Source organism: Solanum lycopersicum, chromosome 12, assembly GCF_036512215.1.
Source record: "Solanum lycopersicum chromosome 12, SLM_r2.1".
NCBI classification, from domain to species: domain Eukaryota; kingdom Viridiplantae; phylum Streptophyta; class Magnoliopsida; order Solanales; family Solanaceae; genus Solanum; species Solanum lycopersicum.
The window spans coordinates 67,629,209-67,649,368 of record NC_090811.1 but is presented as its reverse complement, the minus strand read 5'-3'; the positions used below and the strand labels follow the sequence as shown (position 1 = coordinate 67,649,368).

Genomic DNA, 20,160 nt, shown 5'->3' with positions numbered 1-20,160 from the left:
AACTTCAACATTGATTAGTTCTCTCCCACTTCCTCTATCCAAATAGTATACAAAAAAAAAATGGTAAAGTCCGAGAAGGAATTGCTCAGATGGTAAGCATCTCTCACTTCCAACCAAAGGTTGCGAGTTCGAGTCACCAAGAAAGCAAAAGGGATGGAAGCTCCTAGGAGAGGGTAAAAGAAATTCTGAAAAAGTAAAATTATACGGAGCGATTGTTGATTAAATTTTACGAAATCTTTCTATGGTATGTATCGTACTGTCGTAGGTTGATTATAACGATCTTTCTATAGTGTGTGCTAAAACTTGATTTATCAACATATACTTCCTTCATTTCAATTGTTTGTCTTATTTCCTTTCATGCATTTCAAAAAGATTGCCTCCTCCCTAGAAGGCTACTTTTTAATTTCAATTTTCTACTTGACATGTATAAGGCCATAAGAATAAAAAATATTTGATACATTCGACATATATATCTTTAATTTATAATCATAAAATTCAAAAAAAAAAGTTTTCTAAAACTTCATGTCAAATTAAAATCAGACAAACAAATTGAAACACAGAGAAAAAGAGTTTCTTAATAAAAATTGTAAAAGATCAACTTGCCCTTGGAACTAATGGTTCAAAATTGTAAATTTGTGTATAGGATAGACTATGACAATTAGTTCTCTCTGCAAATATGAAACAAATTACTCATAATTCAAACAAAAATATCAATCAATTGCATTTGGAAATTTGATGTGCAAACTATATATAGCTTGTCTGATCCTAAGCATTATATCCACTAATGTTAATAAATAGTTTACAATTTTTTTAAAAAGAAATCAAAATGTTAGATTACAAAAGCCTATATAGCTATTTCAATCATAGCTTAAATCACCTATTAAAATTATAACTACTGTCTCTATCTAACTATAAAATACACAAATAAATACAGGTCATATGTGAAAGAGATGATATAACAAATATATATATACTAACAATACAAAGATTAGTGATGAGCAAGACTTGGTATTTGGGGCAAAAATATTCAAGAAAAAGTTCATCTACCTGTGAAAAGATTCTGCAAGTAACTCCGATGAAGGCGTTCAATGTTCTCTTGGCTCCAAGCCTCTCTCTAGACATAGTATATCATGCCAACTTCAATAAGACTAATGTGAGGAATGTTAAGTGCAACAGCGGAAGCTCTGCAGTTCTTACGCAGAAATGAATATGCAACGTCAATGACAAATTTCTTCCAGCAAGAGGACAATCTACGTGCCTTGACATATGAGTGTCCCATTATATATGCAACCCCTGACTCCTTTGCCTGAACCAAATCTATAAGCTCATCCCTAACTTCAGGATCCATGCCAGAGTTCTCTGGCAAGTTGAACCTGATTCGTCGTTTTCTGTTTTCATGGTTCCCATCATCATAAAAAGATCTTACACTTTGAAGTGTCAGTGACTTGCTGCTTTGAATGGTGGAACATGTTTCAAAATCATCATCATCTATGATAAATGGTGAGTGTGACTGTAGATTTGTGCTTATAACTGCCATCCTACCATCAAGTGATGAACTATCGGGGCTTGATAATTGTGGTTCCACAGCTTCCATTTGGATGAACTCTGCTAGACTTTGGATGAGAAGGTCCTCAAAGTTCCCAGTACCTTGCTGTGCGTCCTTGTAACCATATCGAACAATGCAACGATACATGCGATATGATCTTGGGCCAACACGACCAATGAGGAAGCGCTCATCGGATGAGACATGAGGTACAGGAACAGATTTGACGCATACAAACACCATTACATTATGAAATGCAGGGAGATTTGTGACAAAGTGAGAGAAGATAGGTGGAACTCCTGTTACCAGTTCAGAGTATATTAGCCCTATCCCTGGGACGCGGACAATACCAAGGCTTGGACCCAAGCCAAGGATCCATTTCAATGGAACTTTGTTGTGCAGGTCATATTTGTACTTCTTGCAAGTTCCATAGTGCCACACAAGCATGATGGCTAAGAGGATAAAAGAGAGCAAAAGGGATACCCATCCTCCCTGTGGAGCCTTAATGGCTGCGGAAGATAGGTAGAGACCTTCGATGAACCAGAAGAAAAGGAGAAAAGCAGCAGCAAATACTAAACTTCTTTGCCACACAAAGATTATAACAAGTGTCATGAGGAATGTTGTGATAAACATAACTGTCATGCAAGCTAGCCCTGAAAAAAAAAACGTCTATAAGAAGGTTTAATTCAAGAGTTATAGAATGACTCGAATTTAGAAAGAAAAAAATCCAACTATAAAAGGCAAGCTGGGCTTTACTAAATGCAGTAATGTACATAAAAAATCCCTTCTACACAAGGAATATTTTACTTCTCCATGTCATCCAATTAGAGGAAGGGGCCTTAACATAGCTGGTAAAGTTGTTGCCATGTGACCTGGAGGTCACAGGTTCGAACTGTAAACAACCTCTTGACAGTTGCAGAGTAAAACTGCATATAGTAGACCCTTGTGGTCCGTCCCTTCCCCGAACCCCGCACATAGCAGGAGCTTAGTGCACCGGGCTGTTTTTATAAAAAAAATGTCATCCAATTAGAGAATCCTCCTTGTTCACCATTTATGTTTCAGTTTAATTGTTATTCTCTTTTTGCAAGAGATCTTCTTTATTGGACATATATAAATCATCCAGCACAAGCTTGGGGAAAAAAAGAAAATCGTGAAGACACTAAGAAAAGGAGCAGCATTTAGAAGAACAGAATCATGTAAAGCAAATCAGATTCTGTAGTGAAAATTGGTCGAGCAGAGTTGTTGATATTTAAAGTCTCGTAGAGGGTTGTTTAGACTTAAGACCAAATAAGACATCTTTAGCACACAAGAAGGCTTACCGTATGCATTTCCAATCAAAGTTGTATCTTGGAACCCGATAGCCACAGCAAGAGTGAGAATCATCAGGATCCAATTTATTTCTGGTACATAGATCTGCCCTTTATGCTTTGAGGTGTGGACAATCTTGACCCGCGGGAAGCAACCTAGTGAATTACATTGCTTGACGATTGAGAATGTGGCTGTGATGATAGATTGGCTGCCTACAATGGCTGCAAGGGTTGCAATAACAAAAACAGGCCAGTATACACCATCTGCATGGATAGCATAGACCAGCAGTTAGGATTGAATCATTTATCGTGAAAACATTAAGCTGTTACAAAGAGAAAAGGAAAAGAAAAACCAACCAGGTATTGAGCTATAGAAGCTATTTGGAATGGAATCTAGATTTTTTGACAGAAAAGCAGCTTGACCCATGTACTGTATCACCAAGCACGGATACACCACAAATGCAAATGTAATCTGCATAGGACAAAACAAATTCAGATAGACATGGTGTAAGTTCCAGGAATCCAACAAGTTAACTAGGACGTTGAACAATATGATGCAGAAAAAATGACAACTACGGACAATATAATCTGCCAGACACCAGGACACTCAGCTTATAGACGAGTACGAGCACAAAGTTTTCACGATCCACAGTTTAATTTAGTCCGCTCCAACAAATAGTTTGACTTACCCTCATGGAGAAGGCAGAGAAATGACCAAGATCTGCATACATAGCTTCAGTACCTGATAAATGAAAATAATTGGAAATCAGATCCAAAATTCTAGTAAATGTTTATCTCATAGTTTCAAAAAGTGTCTGCACAAACAACTGCTTTGAATTCTCAAAGTTTACTATGTTTTCTTGTATAAATAACATAAACAGACACTCAAACTTGGCCTCAGCTGGCAAGTAAGCACTCCAACTTTGAGAATGCACAGCTAGACATCTTAACTTGGTCTCAAGTGACAACTAAACACTCCAACTTGGCCCTATTATGTCTCATGGTCATGGACACCCTACATTGACGTGGCACATAAATTTTGGAGGTGTCTAGATGATCATTTTGTAGGTTGGAGTGTTCAACTGACACACTATAGACGAGTTGAGGTGTCTAGATGTTCACTCTCAAAATCGGAGCGATTACTTGTCAGAGGCCATGTTTGAGAGTTTGTTTAAATATAATGCCTAAATAATTACTGAGTTAAGAGATAATAGACGTCATATACCTGCAACTGAGAGGAGAATACCTCCAAGAGAAATCCAACCATCTTTTCCTGTATCCCTAAAAAACTTGATGATATAATAGGGCGAAAAAGCAGACACAATTTTGGGGTTCCAAATGATAGTGTTGTACAACCCAATTATCATAATTGATATCAACCAGATGAGCACGATTGGTGCAAACAAAAATCCAACCCTGTGGGTTCCAGAATGCTGTAAAGCGAACAGGCCAACCAATATTATGCAAGAAAGAAACACCACTTCATCTACAATAAGAGATATTGTGATAGTCAATGCCTTAAGACTGTAGTCAAATGCTGACTAATTGAATCCATCAAAACTAAACACAAATAGGTAAATTACGATAAACCTACCATGAGTTAGGCGATCTGCAGCAGCCTGTATCCCTGACATCGATGATATGACTGTCACAGTGAAAAGGTAATACTAATTAGAACATATACTCAAATCGGCTCGAGTTAAAGGGCTTTAAGCATATAATGGGCCCCACAAACACTTGGTCCATACTCCTAATTTACTATCTAGAATCGCTCCATGAGTAAGAAACCAACTCGTTGAAACAAATTCAAGCTTGTAAATTACATAGTTACACAAGCTAATACCACATAAAATAAGACAGTAATAGTTGTTATAATAGTTTCTACCTGACATTGCAGGTGTCAGAACACCATCGCCTATGACCATACAAGCAGCCAATAAAACAATAACAAGTAATACTGTACGTGACTTTTTATGCTTCTCAAGAAATCTCTTCAACTGAAAACCTGCTGTTGACCGCCCAGAAAAGCCATATTTGTAAGAAGATAGCTCCTCATCAGCTGCTTGTTGGTTGGGAAGTAGACTAAACTTTGCATGTCTACAGAGCAGAGAGTAAAGAGCAAATGAACCACCTGGATGTATATAAGTGTATTCGTCATAGAGGATCAGGTATATGAGTTCTTCCGTAAACATTGACTAACGTAGAGTCTATCTTTAACATACCTTCACCATTATCATCTGCACACAATACGATAAATACATATTTGAGCAAAGGAATGAGTGTTATTGTCCAGAAGATCAATGAAAATGCACCAAATATTGTTTCCGGAGACTGATGATCTTGCAACTTCCCGTCAAATACACTCCTATAGACATAAAGCGGTGATGTGCTCAAATCTCCATATACCACCCCAAGACTTTGGTATGCCAATACTAGATTCCTGGAGATATTCAAAAAAGGGAACTGCAAGGCAAAGTATAAGACGCAAGCCAGTTACACAATCAGTAGCTACACATATATAAGCTAGATAATGCTTCTCTCCCTTATGTTCTTTCCTATTCATTGTTCCATCAACACGCCTATTAGTTATTCTTCATTTTAGCAATCTTGAAGCCTAAGTTAATTAAATCCTCTATTGACAAAAAAAACAGCAGATAACTCACAATTGAAGTCAAACAAAACAAACAGATCCAGTATTAAAGACGGTTAAGAAAAAAGCCTGAGAAAGTAAAATAAAAAAAGATTTTCCACCTTTGATGGAAGCTCCGTTTTTCTCTTTCCCTCTGGAGTTTGTCCACCTTTCCCATCTTCTCCAACTGTATCTACTGATACATGGGCCCCACCGTCGGCAAGCGAAGGAGGATGCTCCAAACTATCTCCATCATGATGGATACCAACTTGATACATCTATTACAACCAAAAAAATTCGAACTTATTTTGATATGCAAATAGAGAGAGAGAAAAACAAGACAACTCGCCTTTTACAAAAAGAAAGGGGAAATAAGCAGAGCAACAAAGGAGTAGGTCAGATAGATCACGGATTTAAATGTTGCGAGTTCTAAGACAACATATTCAATGTTCCATACACTTATTCTTTACATATATATATGGCATTCAAGTAGAAAAGCATGTCTTCAGTCGGCCAGCAGCCAGATGTTATATCTAGGATGTCAAAAATTTCTTAGTTAGTAACTACTACTACTATTAAATACAAGAGACATCATGGTTTGATAAAGATTACGCTATTTAATCATGAAGACCAGCAAAGGCCGCATTAACTGAATCATTTTTCAATAAGCTCAGAGTCAATTCAAATTCAACTGAAAGCCTCTAATGACAACAAAAATTGCAAACTTCCATCAAGTGCAACAACCATACATGCTCCGTTTTTGTACCAAGTCTTTAACTAGATATAACATTTAAGATGTTAGTTTGCCGTATATATTACTCACTTTGTTTCAATTTGTTTGTCCTACTTTCCTCTTTACTTTGTTTAAAACCTCTTCTCTTTTTTTGACAACTCTCTAATTCTAATTTTTCACATAACACATTTAATACCACAAGATTAAAGGCGGCATTTCGGTACATTCTACTTAAGACCATAAGATTCAAAAGTTCTTTACTTTCTTAAACTTCATATCAAGTCAAAACCAGACAAACAACTTGAAAACGCACATAGTATTACGTACCATGAAAAGTTGTTTAGCAATAGGAAAAATCATATCAAAACTTTGAAAGCATCTATTCTAATAGCAACAAAATTTTGCAAACTTCCATCATGTGCATTGTGTACAATAAGCATATTTTCTCCATCTTCATACCAAATATTAAATATGTACATAGTTTAAGATGTTAATTCCACATATATATCATCAGGTATCATGAAATTCTTAAAAAATCATATTAAAATTCAAAATTAATAAATTTCAACAAGTTTGAATTCATTAAAAATATGAAAAATTATATAGAAACGAAACAATTTCTGACATTCAGGAACACCTAAATGGAAAAAAATTGACACACAAATTCAACTCTACATCATTGGAATTAATGAAAAAAAGTGATTTATATAAGACGAAGAACGAACTTACCGTTGACGGAGAACGGCGAAGGCGGCGACGGCGGCGACGGCGGTGAGGTATTTGCCCTTAATAATACATGAAGATGGATTTTGACGGACGATGAAAGGAGATCAAAAAGATGAAAAAATCTCCTTTCATCTCAATTTTTTTTTTCCCAATCAAAATGACATTATTATGGGAATACCTCAATTGCATGTCAACCACCACTCTCTAAACCCAATTGTTTAAAATGTGTATAACAAAACTTATTACATTTAATACTTATCGCGATAAAATTAACCCATAAAAAATATTAATAATTTTTAAATTTATTTTTACTTTTTTTTCTTTATCATTCGGTTAAAAATGATTGAAAATAGCTTTAATATAAGTTTATATTTTTCAAATCACAATGCTACATAACTTAACTTTCGACGTAATTTGTATTATTAAACGTATATAACTTTTGTTCATAACGCAAAAATATATCTTACGAAACATGATTTAGTTCGTATAGAACACATGCTAATAGAGATATAAGTTTAATTTCAGAGTTTACGACTATGGAGTTATTATTATTTTCAAATTTATTTTTACTTTTTTTCTTTATCGTTCGGTTAAAAATGATTGAAAATAGCTCTAATATAAGTTTATATTTTTCAACTCAGAATATAACATAAGTTATGCTGCGTAACTTAATTTTCGACGTAATTTATATTTATTAAATGTATATAACTTTTGTTCATAATGCACAATATATCTTACGAAACATGATTCAATTCGTATAAAACACATGTTAATAGAGATATAAGTTTAATTTCCGAATTTACGACTACGAAATTATTATTATTATTATCTCTATTAAGCATAAGATTATGGGCTTTGACATTTGGGCTGGCCAGCCTAGCCTTGTTTGATAGGTTTGGATTTACTTCTTTTTTAGCTTATGTAAGATTTATGCTTAATATGGGCCAACCCACAACTCTTTTAGGGCTAGGCTCGAAAGAGTTCGAGACTCGGTTATGAAATTATATTGAATTTTGTTGTTGTTATTATTATTGTTGACCATTTTAATGAGGTCGTTGACACCTCTACCCTTATTTGTGCTTGTGTTTAATTTTGATCTCTTGAGGCAAATAATTTTTCTTGCAAGACATAAATTTTTGCATCGTAAATATTTGATAATTTGGAAGAGAAGATTAAGATGGATGATCGTTCTCTCGTCTTCTGAGTATATACAATAACAATAACAAAATATATTAAAAAAATATACCTCATCGATAATACCAATATAATACAAATAAAGTCTTATCAAATTGTACCATTAGCTTATTTAAAACACCATCTAAAAAGATAGTCTCTTTATGAAGCAATAATAACATCTAGCAAAATAATTACTTACCTATTATTCATTTATTACTTAGGACATAAGAAATTAAATTTCATAATTAAGGGACTTTTAAATATCACTTCCAAATGTGGTCAGATGCAGAGTAACTGTTAAATATCACTTCCAAATGTCACTCAAAAAAAAAAAGGCAAATAATCACAATCCAACTAGTATGGCAACCTAATATATAATGGAACTGACGAGCCTTAAAATAACGATAAAATTATTTCATTGTAATATATAGGTTACGAGTTTGAATTGTTACAGGAATCACTAATAGTCGTATTAGGTTAGATAGTCTATAAGACATTTCTTGCCTTAAAATAACGGTAAAGTTATCTCATTATGATCTATAGATTACGAGTTCGAGTTGTGAAAGAAATCACTAGTACTCATATTAGGTTAGATAGTCGATAAGACATTTCTTTGCCTTAAAATAATGATAAAATTATCTCATTGTGATCTATAAGTTACGAGTTCGAATTGTGAAGGGAATCAGTAATACTCGTATTAGGTTAGATTATCTATAAGACATTCCTTATCGCGAAGGTCTTTCCTAAATCATACTAATGCAAAATGTTTTATGCATTAATCTGTCATTTTTATTATTAATTAATTGTAATCCAAATTTGGTTCATGAACAATTAAAAAATACAGATCAAAGTTCATGTATTCATTCCTAAATTTAGGTATTCCTTTATGCATTTGACTACTACTAGTTGTTTTCATGAGGTTGGCTAACATATCCTAAGAGTGTATAATTAGGTATCATACCAAAGTTATGTTTCAGAAAATTTAAAAAATCATGAAAAATATTTTCTAAATTAAAGATCAATAATTATATTAGCAAAATGTGGATTTTTTATCAAAATTTTGAGTGTCAAAGAGTAATTAATATTAATGTCTATTGAGGATGTAAAATGAAGTTGCAAGTTTTAATTTTAACTTTTTCAAAATAGTTGATGATTCAAATTGTGCTCTTCTCGACGATGAAATTTATCGTATCGTCTCGATCTGATATCATCCTCATAGTCCCCACTGAAACATTGCTTTACTTTTTAGATGTTCAGTCAATTTCAATATATTTCTTCTTAATTTCACCTTTCTAGCCTTCATTCTCATTCAATATTATAAATTTATAAATATATAAAATTATTAAATTCACATGAATTCATAAATACACGTAAAAATTAATCTATGTTTTAAAAGCAAGTGCATGGAATTTAATGCAATAAGGTTGGTTGTACGAGGAAGTAGCTAAAAATCATTTATTAATTTCTTCAAAGGTTTTAAATGAAAAATTCATTGAATCAAAAGGTCGGTCACATGCAATAAATAAATAAATTAAATAAAGTATATAATAAGCATCTTAGAAGAAATGATTTTTAACTCAAAATAGAAAGTGTTCAAATATTTATTTTTTCATGAATAGGAATCTTTTTAAAAAAAAATATAATTTCAAACCATGTCCATTTAAGTTTATTTAATGTTATTATGGAAACACGTATAATGAACAATACTTTTGTATATTTTTCTTTTCGTATAATACATAAATATGTTTTTAAATTTAATTTTAACTAATTTTTATAATTTTTGATTTTGAGATACAAATAAAAACTTTAATTTATACAATGAAATAAGTAAATACACATATTTTTACACATAGTAGGCTAGTAGCGTATTATACGTAGAACGTTATATAGAATACAGACTATCGTGTAAGATGTCACACAGAATAAATATATTTATTTATTTAATTTTATACAAATTTAAATAACTCTTTATAAATATATAAAAATTAAAGAATATAAATATCAGTTTAGTTCAAATTACAGAATACTTTTATATATTATGTATTTCCTTTATCTTTTAACTTCTATATTTTTATTATTTTTTTAATTTAGAGATCAAATTAATGGATATACATTAATCAAGTAAAATGAAGCAATTGTCAAACATGTAGCACAAGAAAATTCTTGGTTCTAGACTTATAATTACTAGATGAATTCATTGTTTCCAAGTCAAAGGACAAATTCATTTTGATTGTTTGACTAAAACTTATACACTTATTCCTCTTTTGAATTGTTCATTAGCCAATGGAGTTTTTTTTTTTATATATATATTAATGAGTTTGAAATTATAATTGGTTTGGTTAAGTTGCAAGGAAGCTAATAGTGTATAGTGTTTCTATTAAGAAAATGTTTATTTTCAAAGAGTTGATATATGTACTTGGTCAAGCTTTTTAGAAAATATATATGTGCATAATTAGGTTTTCATTTGAATAAAACCAAATTTGGAATTTTGATTATTACTCTAATATATTAATAAAAAAATAATTCAAAAATCAATTAGTCAAATATTATTATTATTATTGAGAAATACTTTTTTTTTTTAAAAAACAAACAAATTTTGAAAGCTTTATAGAACAAGCTATTAAGTAATTGATGTGATAACTGCTTTTGAATATCGAATGGTTAAAAAAATGATCAAGATATGTAACATCTTTCTTATCTTTATTCTTAGTTAAAAATTTCGATTTTTCAAATTTATAAATTCATTTACAAATCACAACTGATAATTTGAGATGAATAAATAAATTATTTGAAATAAATATTTTTTTAAAAAAAAGTGATTTCTTTTTTCTTATTATAAAAAAAGAATGATGGCAAGAGGGACAAGTGGAAAGTGTGGGGGAAGGGGGTAAGAGACAATGTTGTCTAGGGGTGAAGAACCTTGGATAGTGTGATAATCTCTTGTTTTACCAAAAACAATCAACATGCAAATCATCTAGCCCCACTTCATTACTTAAATTCATTGAATCCACCCTAATTCCAACACCCCCACCCCCCTTTAACCCCATACCCCCCCTCTTCTTCCATCCCTAATATTTTTTCGTTTTAATTTATCTGACATAATTTAATTTCATATCGAGTACAAAAATGAAATTTCTTTTTGAAACTTATGATTTAAAGTAAGTTTTATGGTTCGTGTAAAATCGAACGATATCACATAAAATGAACTGGAGAAATATTTCTTTTGGGATAGATTTCAAAGAATGAGTTATATAAATAGAGACAGACGGAGTACAAAACCTACTATATATATATATATATATATAATATATGAGAAACCAAACTAGCAAAATATATTCTCCAAAGATACTTTGTAACCACTATAGATCCATCAAAATCTCAAAAACCAAAGGCTATTATCCCATAATCCCCCAAAACCAAGAAATATCAATGTCAAAAAACAATACAATCCCCCTAAAACCAATAAACATCAGTGTCAAAAATCAACATTTTATTTAAACCAAGAAAAAGGCTATAGATTCCCACAACTTTGCTCTTACATCATTCCAAAATCATTTCACCTTTTTCCCTTTAAATTATACCCTTTAGTGTGAAAACAACATATAGAAATCTTCACTTTCTCTATTTAACTCATACTATCTACTGATTTGTGATTTCACCAAAAAAAAAAATTTGTTAAAGATTGGCACATTTTCAAGTTCAGTATTCATTCGATTTTTGATATCTACATAAAAAAAAAGTGTCCTGGTACTACTCAATATTCCTCAGAACGACTTCATATTCAGGTCTCGAATTCAAAACCTCACATCAAGATTCTTAGGAAATTTCAAGATTGGTTGAAAAACTCATATCCTTCTCTAAGTTTCAAGATTGGTTCCAAATTAAAACTCGAGACTTCTGAGTAAGAGCGTACGACTAGTAATGAACATGGACATGGAATCATCAGAGGCAAAATTGAGATCATCAAAAGGGTTTATTAATTTGGAGGAACATCAACAATATTTCAACAACATTATGGAAGGCAATAAGATGGAGCATAAGAGATCATTTACACAAGGACATGGCAAGAAAATGTTGTCAATGAATTATTTTAGCTTAGAGTCAATTATTTTGTTACTTGGTCTTACAGCATCTTTGTTACTTTTGCCATTGATGCTTCCACCATTGCCACCACCACCTTTTATGTTGTTGTTAGTCCCAATTTTCATTCTTGTTGTTCTTATGATCTTAGCTTTTATGCCTTCTAATGTTAGGAATGTGACTTGCTCATATCTTTAATTGTGTGGTTTAATTTAGAAGAAAATATCAAAGTAGATTCACTTGTTTTTTACATAATGATTAAATACATTTTTTTCAATCTCTCATTCATCTATTTTGTTTATTTGAACATAAAATTCTATGATTTTTAATTTACTTTGTTGATCGATAGGCTAAATATTGATGTTTCGAAAGTTTATTTATCAAATTCTCTTGGCCTTGTGTACTTCTTTTTCTTCATAACGATGGTTTTGTAGCACACCTCGATTAATTTGCTATTTTTTGTCATATATAGATTTAGGTAACTCTAACATTCTAAATCAGTTAGGGTTACGTCTGGTTTGGGATGATAAATATTTGCTCACATAAAGTGTTTTTACCGAATTAACCTCATAGTTTGTTAAGAACTAGGCTGGGCATAAACACCGAATCGAACCAATTTTTTTCAGTATTTCGGTTTTGGTTTTCGATTTTTGATTCGGTATACGTTTTTGTATTTTTCTGCATTTCAGTTTGATTTTTAGTATGTAATTTTGTGTTATTTGGTCTTTCGATTTATCGAAATATATTATATTATAATATATATTTATATTATATTAATTATTAATTTTAAATAAATAAATATTATAATTTAAAATAAAAAAATTAAGAAGTAAAAAGTATTTCTTTGATGTAACTATTTTAGTCCATTAAGCTGAAAAATCAAATAAAAAAATTTGTAAATTTTTAAATTTTAAAAAACCCACTAAGTAGGCCTATTTAGAAAATTGAAATAATAAAACCAAACCGAAATAATATAAATTAAACCGAAATAATATAAATCGAATCGAACCGAATTATCGAATGCCCACCCCGATTAAGAACTTATGTGAAAGAACTAATCACTTAACTATAATTAAGTGATAAATAGATGTTTGTATGCAATACATTTGTTTTAAATTCGAAAAAGGGTTCATTCATCTGATATATTTACCTTTGTCATCCAACTTAAGGTATGTATTTGTTTTTAAACCGTTAAGTTACATATCACCAACTTCTATTATTGAACGTGGTGAAATGAGAGTTAATAGTTTAGGATAAATATATGCCTAAAATTGAATGATAAAGATAAATATATCAAAAATTGATCTCATTTAAATAGTGCATAATTCTCATAATACATGATTACAAACAGATTTATCACTATTCTTGATTCCCTTTTAATAAAAAAGGGAAAAATAAAGAATCTCAACCTGCTATGGACTATGGCAATCCCTTCTGCTTCAGAACATTAACCTAATAGGCTTATCAGAAGCTGCAAGTCAAAAATACATAAACTATTAAAACCCAAAATTGCATGAATGGAACCTATCCTTTCCATTTCCCAGTTAAGTTTAACTCAATGATGATGCAACTTCAATGGCACTGCCTAATGGCCATGCTGCTTCAACAAAGGAATTCTTGTATTCAACTTTTTTCACCAATGTCATTTCTTGATGAGGTTCAAGTCCTGCAAAGTAAGAAATAGTATTGAGTAACGTAATTGAAATGAATTTCGTGTGAACTTTTACTGAAATATGAAAGTTTTTACTCACCGAATCCATCTACAAGTAGAGTGTATTGATAGACGAGATCCATGCATAGGTATGGCAAGTTATCAGCTTCTACACGAGGAAATTCAGATTTCGCACCCTCAAGTCCAGTTGCACAAGCACGATTAGCTGCACTTTCGTAATCAGCTGGGCGAACTTTTGCAACAGCTAAACTTGGATTTATAATACCAGCCTATGCCCACAACATATAACATTTGTGTCAGAGACATACAAGGGAGAGAAGTTTCTTAACTCATTAGATTTAACTACAGGGATTCATACCTCAGCAGCTCTGTCAAAGAAAAACGAAGCAACAAACATATTCTTCTGTCCATCTCCTCCTCCACCATTCCACACGCCACCAAAGGTACACTTCATGTGGGTACATGCTGGTTCATTAATTTTCAGAGCCTTTAGAGCTACCTCCCTACAAGTACTCATGCTTGAACCTTGAGACGTGGCCGATGCTGGGTAAACTGCTCCTCCATACTTGTATGTCCCTGCAAAATGATATTGTTCATCTTCAATGAGATACTTGCTAATCCAGGAAAATGAATACTTACTTTTCTAATTACAGTATACAGGCTCAATGTAAATTAAGGACCCAGTGCTCCTATTTCTGCAACTTATCTGTGTGACTAAGATAAGATATGACAATTCAGTTAAGGGTAGGGGGGAGTTTTTTTCTCTTTGTTAACCTCCGCTTTTATGTCTTACAGATAGAAATGATGCTTCTGAAAGCACTGCATCAAAAGAAGCAAGTATAGAATAATCATTGCACCAGGAGAGAGAGAGAGAAATACCGTGGTGGCCTCCCAAGATGCAAGGACTTCCAGATTCACCAGAAACCTTCAAGATCTCAGCTCGAGCTGCTAGTAAGCCATAGTGCAAATAGCTGTAAGCAATAAATATAGATCACATTAAGCCTGTACAATGAAGATGACGAAGTACAAGATAAGCCCACTCTGAATAACAAGACAAATATGTTCTTGCCACTAGATGGATCACAGGTTCATCCTGATCAAAAAGTTGGAGAGCACAAAATGGATATGCTGACATTCTCTAATATCATCACATAATTATGTATAGAGGATGAGAAGGACCTGTGAACGTAAAGGTAGTATTTTGTCCCTTTCAAAAACATTTCCTGAACGTATGTATCCTCTCCATCTGATACCTTTGGAGCTTTTTGGGCATCTGACTCTGAGATGGCATACGCCATTTGCACAGATCCACCACCAAGATCAACCACTCCAACTGTATCAGAGTATTTCTTTCCCAATTTGCCCAATAAATAATTGATGCTTACCTGCATTAGTATCAGAAATTAAAAAATCAGCTGGCTATACAATTGGTTGACCCATATATTAGACTGAAACATGAGGTGACACAAATTGTAACTAATATGGTTGGGGGGTTGAAGATCAAAGAGTAATAAAAGTATTACCATTTTTATTCAAATACACAAATAATCCAAAATAGTAGAACATTTTCAGTGAAGAAAGTAGCCTTTGCAACCTTTTCTAATATATTCTCCAAATTGCATCCAAAGATACTTGATTGTCAGATCTCAGAAATTTTTTTTGAGTGAGAAATGGTTCACAAAGTATTCATTGTACATACTTCTAAACAGAACGCCTTAAAATGTGCAATGCCACTCTAGTGCTTCAAAGGATAAAAGTGAAGGGGAGATTTATTGATTTGTTTTTGTCATGCAGGATTACTACTACATAACCACACCTTACTTGCCTCTCTAATTGAATCGCTTCTTTCAAGATCAACTGAGATCAAAGTTATACAAAATTAAAAAAATGTAGAAGCTCTAAAAGTTCTATATATCTTCTTCGACTAATATATTAAAAATCTCAAACTAAAAGACTGAAAACATAGGAATTAAAGTAATCATACTACCATGACTAAAAATATTCCCAATAAATTGGTATCCTATATAAATTTGTCTTCCAATGTGCCCTATTTTTTGCTAAGCTTGCAGAGATCCAAGAGAATGTAGGTCTTACAAGATAATTTCCTTTCATTTGATTTTAGGTCCCGTCCCTCTTTAACATCCTCACTCTCTACGGTTCTAATGGATTGCTGCTTCTCACGCAGGATTACTAATATTGCCAAAATGGTCTAAGGCAATGTTCAATTGCATAGGGCAATTCATTCTATTTATTAACCTATCTTTAATTTCAAACAACATAGGGTAGAAAACAGAATATTTTAGGAGACCGTAATACTTCTACCAGAAATCAAAGGTTGGAAAATTAATATCATGAGAAGAAAGTGTTTTAGATGGAGAAAGAAGCCCTTTAGTTGTATTTTGTCGATAAATTAAATTGCTCATCAAATAAATGCAAGTCCTTCTCGGGTTCAACAGTTCCACCTTGACATGGATATTATTAAACTTGTTTTTCGCTATGTTGCTATTTATTTGAATTGTTAAAAGGAATTTGATGATGTTCATTAATAAAATTGAATTATCTATGTAAGGACAACAACTCTTCCTTTTGCTTTAGAAAAGAGAGAAAAGAGAATCTACTTTTGTCATCTTTAAACCTGAACTTGAACTAAAATTTACTCTTTTTTTAAAAAAAATAATTTGGTGACTTTGTCTATTCCTCAAAAGTCAGTACTAAAACTAAAAATTTACTCTTTATCATGCTGATAATGCTAAAACTTAGCAAAAAAAAAAAATAACCAAGACTAAACTAATCAACATCACGTCAGAGAGAACTACATTCACTAACAACCAGAAAAATGAATCAATGTTCACTTTTCTTTTAATAAGCTATAAAGAGCTCAAAGTTATATTAAGGAAGCAACTCTTGTGTCAAATAATATTTTAATCTATAGAGAAGCTCATAACAGCTTGAAGTTCATTCACATACCCACTGGTAAGCACCCTCCTGATTTCCATCAAGAACAGTGACCGCGTCCGCTTTTGCTTTGAAGCTGCTTTTGCTCTTCAGGAAATCCCTCACCTTCAAAACACATTTATATTTGTTCTAAGTACTGAAAAACTTAAGTAGAAACAGCCACTTCAAAATTGTAACACAAGACATGCCCAAACAGATGAAGGTCTAGGATGTAAAACAATCTTACCGCTTGAAGAATCCTGTCAGATGCATCACCTTCCAACTGCCTCAAACCTGCAGTGGCCTAGATAAACTGCCTATCAGTATTGAGCCTATGGGCAGGCTAAAAAGTTTAAACTTCAATTATACGAAATTTCTTTATACAATGTTCACTAACCCCAACTCTCACTGGTGTATTACTGCGCAAATTGCGTGGAACTACATTCTCTGCGTCCTTTAGAAGTGGTAGAAGAGAATCGGCAGCAGCCACAGGATCACTAGCAAATGAACTCAGACCTGGTTTTTTCTGGTACAAAAGCCAAATATAGATGAACATCTGCTGCTAATAGAAAGCTTTTCCACAAAATCTAGGGATTCATATATAACAAACTAGAAAGAGGGGGAACACATAGGCTGTTTGCAAAGATTTTCAGACTTCACTGGAGATGCATTTCAATCAATATCAACTACATTTCAATCAGAAACATAATCAGTGATAGAGGTGCTTGAGTTTTGTGTTTAAGTTTGGTCGAACTTGCTGCGTTCAAACTTGATTCTGTCAGGATCAATAATATAAATCAGCTATAAGCTAGTCAAATACCAAGCTATAGCTCAAAGTTCCTTGCTTGCATCATAAACTTTGATAATACTAACAGGGCATATATACACTGTAATTTTCTCAACTCTCTGGCGAAAAATGTTCAACTGACTCACTGCTTCCAAACTAGATCATACTGGGATTGACAATATATGAATCCACAATAACGATTAAATAAATGCAAAATAGAATATTACCTGCACGAAAAGTTCGAGTTCATTGCCAATGGGAACAAGATCCAAATTCTCATCAAAACAGAAGACATGAACTCTACTACCCGAACTTCCAGCATCAAATATAACCGCATATTTCATAGATCCGAGATTCGGAGAGAATTTCCGGTTTAACGACTCCATCGAATCAGACGGATAACGCGTCGGCATTACATAAAGCACTAGAGAAACGAGAAACAACGGAACGCAAATCACAAGGATCACACCTTTATACCTCTGGATCTTATCGGTGAATGACTCACCACCATACTGTCTGTTGTTTCGCTTCATTGTCTTCTCCATTTGAAGTGGATCGAGCTGTGCCTCTAAAAGCTCGGCTGCTGAAGGTGATCGGTATCGGATCTTGCCGTTTCCCGGCGCCGGAGTATCCTGGGTCTCCAGCTCGAATTCTTCACCGTCCTTTTAGGTCTCTGGATCACAAATGCTGCCGCCGATCAGAGACTACCGGAAGGATAAGCAAATGAAAAATCCACCGGGAAGAAGAGAGACGATATTACTTCAACTCTACAGACAATTATAACTGCTAAACTGGATAGTCCATTTAGTACCCGAAAAACAAAACCGACTCAAACCCATCTGGCCACGGTTCGTTCGATTCGATTTTAAAGTTTATTAATTTAATTTACTATTATTTATCAATTTAGTAGATATACGAAATAAGTTATAAAATCTTAAAGATATAGTTTTATCGTTTATAAAATGTTATGATCGATATAATTACTTATAAATCAAAACATGTATGTGAGTTGACAAATTATATTTTTCTCAAAAAGTAAATAATGACACTTTGTTGAAGAATCGAGATTCCGAGACCGACAGATTTGGAAGTATAGAAACTAAACGACACAATACATTAACATGACCCTTAACTTGACGTCAGCTGACAATTATGACTCTAACTTTAGGATATGCGCAAGTAGGCATTTATACTTAAATAAAACTAAACAAATAGACACATTCGTCCTACGTGGCACCTACATGACAATTTTGTGTCCTACGTGGTCTCCTACATGTATTATACCATATAGGACACATGTGCTTGCTTGTTCAATTTTATACAAATATAGATTCATACTTATGCACACGTTGGAGGGTATAGTTGTCTACTGAAATCAAGTTCATATTCATGTGTTATGCCAAAACTAAATTCTAAGCTAAAAACTTTATATATAAATAGTATAAACATAATTTGTTATCAATTATCGATTATCTCATCTAAAGAAAATCTTACACCATTAAAAATCAATAATCTAATATAAGAAAAAAAAAAAGATCTCGACCAATTGTGTATTTCAATAATTAATATTCTAATTACTAATTATTAATACATTTTTATCTTTACCAAATAGAGTAATACTTTATACTAAAAGCAAACCATTTATTGTAATCCATGTTGAAATAATTAATGAGAACTTATCTAATTTGGTATGGTTAACCTACTTTGACCTTTTCTTTTATATGTTGTTACTTTGTTCTTTTATTAATTGTTTTTAGCAAGATATTTTTGCTAATATATTTAATTTACACAATTTATGATATGCTTACTCAATTAAAGGAATAAGAATACCCACTCTGTCTATTTTTATTTGTCATATTGCGTTTTTCGAAAGTTAATTTAATTAATTTTTAAAGTTAGATTAAATTACGTTAATTTAATATTTTTTTTTAAAAAAATAGATATTCAAAAATTATACGAAAAGTACTATAAATTACAATTTTTTTGCATATCAATATGATACAAATATACATCGTAAAATATTGGTAATCGTTTTTATAGTTTGACTCTAAAAAAAATCATGATGTAAGGATTAGACATGGATAAATTCTTTTCAGTTTATAGTTTATTAGGGTTTTGAACAATTTATTTTACGCATATTAATAAAATCTATTTGTTAACACATACAAAATTTAGACAAAAGCTACTAGGTTCTATCGAACTGATAACAAATATTTACTTTCACCTAAGTATTGAATCATGAAAGGAACAAAACGTCATATATGAAACTTATTTTTTCTGCTTTTACCACTAAAGACATCTATTTTTAAGGGCATAATATATAAATATGTTCTATAATTTGGCTTCGAATCATATTTATGTCCTTCAACTTTGGGTGTGCACAAGCAGACACTTAAAGTTGAATAAATAGACACACATATTCTACATATCATTTTTTATCCTATGTGTATTGTGTTATGTAGGACTCATGTGTTTTTTTATTTAAAAGTTGGACAGTTAAAGTGTTTGTTTGAACATTATGAAAGTTGAAGGTCAGCGTTAAAATTTGAAATCAAATTTAGAATCCAATATAT

General features: G+C 32.2%; 3 protein-coding genes across 3 annotated transcripts; 1 reads left to right on the top strand and 2 right to left on the bottom strand.

Moving 5' to 3' along the window:
- Window positions 1–787: 787 nt before the first annotated feature.
- LOC101252162 (potassium transporter 4-like) lies at window positions 788–7,262 on the bottom strand. Its single transcript, XM_004252997.5, has 10 exons — window positions 6,942–7,262; window positions 5,602–5,757; window positions 5,073–5,313; window positions 4,736–4,981; window positions 4,445–4,495; window positions 4,076–4,336; window positions 3,540–3,592; window positions 3,208–3,322; window positions 2,863–3,114; window positions 788–2,196 (listed from the first exon to the last, which is right to left on the bottom strand). Exons 2-10 carry the CDS (start codon window positions 5,755–5,757, stop codon window positions 1,115–1,117), a joined length of 2,457 nt encoding a protein of 818 aa, XP_004253045.1. The 5' UTR covers window positions 6,942–7,262; the 3' UTR covers window positions 788–1,114.
- A 4,171-nt stretch (window positions 7,263–11,433) lies between these two features.
- On the top strand, window positions 11,434–12,449 carry ARGOS (protein AUXIN-REGULATED GENE INVOLVED IN ORGAN SIZE). The gene has a single exon (NM_001247750.2). It carries the CDS (start codon window positions 12,036–12,038, stop codon window positions 12,390–12,392), a length of 357 nt encoding a protein of 118 aa, NP_001234679.2. The 5' UTR covers window positions 11,434–12,035; the 3' UTR covers window positions 12,393–12,449.
- Window positions 12,450–13,485: 1,036 nt separating this feature from the next.
- On the bottom strand, window positions 13,486–18,448 carry LOC101252471 (probable apyrase 2). The gene is made up of 9 exons (XM_004252998.5): window positions 17,815–18,448; window positions 17,198–17,326; window positions 17,048–17,104; window positions 16,834–16,926; window positions 15,046–15,251; window positions 14,746–14,837; window positions 14,225–14,442; window positions 13,946–14,135; window positions 13,486–13,860 (listed from the first exon to the last, which is right to left on the bottom strand). Exons 1-9 carry the CDS (start codon window positions 18,130–18,132, stop codon window positions 13,745–13,747), a joined length of 1,419 nt encoding a protein of 472 aa, XP_004253046.1. The 5' UTR covers window positions 18,133–18,448; the 3' UTR covers window positions 13,486–13,744.
- Between the last annotated feature and the right edge of the window lie 1,712 nt (window positions 18,449–20,160).

Excerpts from the sequence above, each read along its gene's own strand:
- ARGOS (NM_001247750.2), top strand. The coding sequence starts at position 12,036 with ATGAACATGGACATGGAATCATCAGAGGCAAAATTGAGATCATCAAAA.
- LOC101252471 (XM_004252998.5), bottom strand. The coding sequence starts at position 18,132 with ATGGAGAAGACAATGAAGCGAAACAACAGACAGTATGGTGGTGAGTCA. Across the intron at positions 15,252-16,833 it reads AGGAGGGTGCTTACCAGTGG|GTAAGCATCAATTATTTATT; the intron begins GTATGTGAATGA and ends ATACTAATGCAG. Across the intron at positions 14,838-15,045 it reads TACTACCTTTACGTTCACAG|CTATTTGCACTATGGCTTAC; the intron begins GTCCTTCTCATC and ends TATTGCTTACAG.
- LOC101252162 (XM_004252997.5), bottom strand. The coding sequence starts at position 5,757 with ATGTATCAAGTTGGTATCCATCATGATGGAGATAGTTTGGAGCATCCT. Across the intron at positions 4,982-5,072 it reads TGCAGATGATAATGGTGAAG|GTGGTTCATTTGCTCTTTAC; the intron begins GTATGTTAAAGA and ends ATATACATCCAG. Across the intron at positions 3,593-4,075 it reads TATTCTCCTCTCAGTTGCAG|GTACTGAAGCTATGTATGCA; the intron begins GTATATGACGTC and ends TTCATTTATCAG.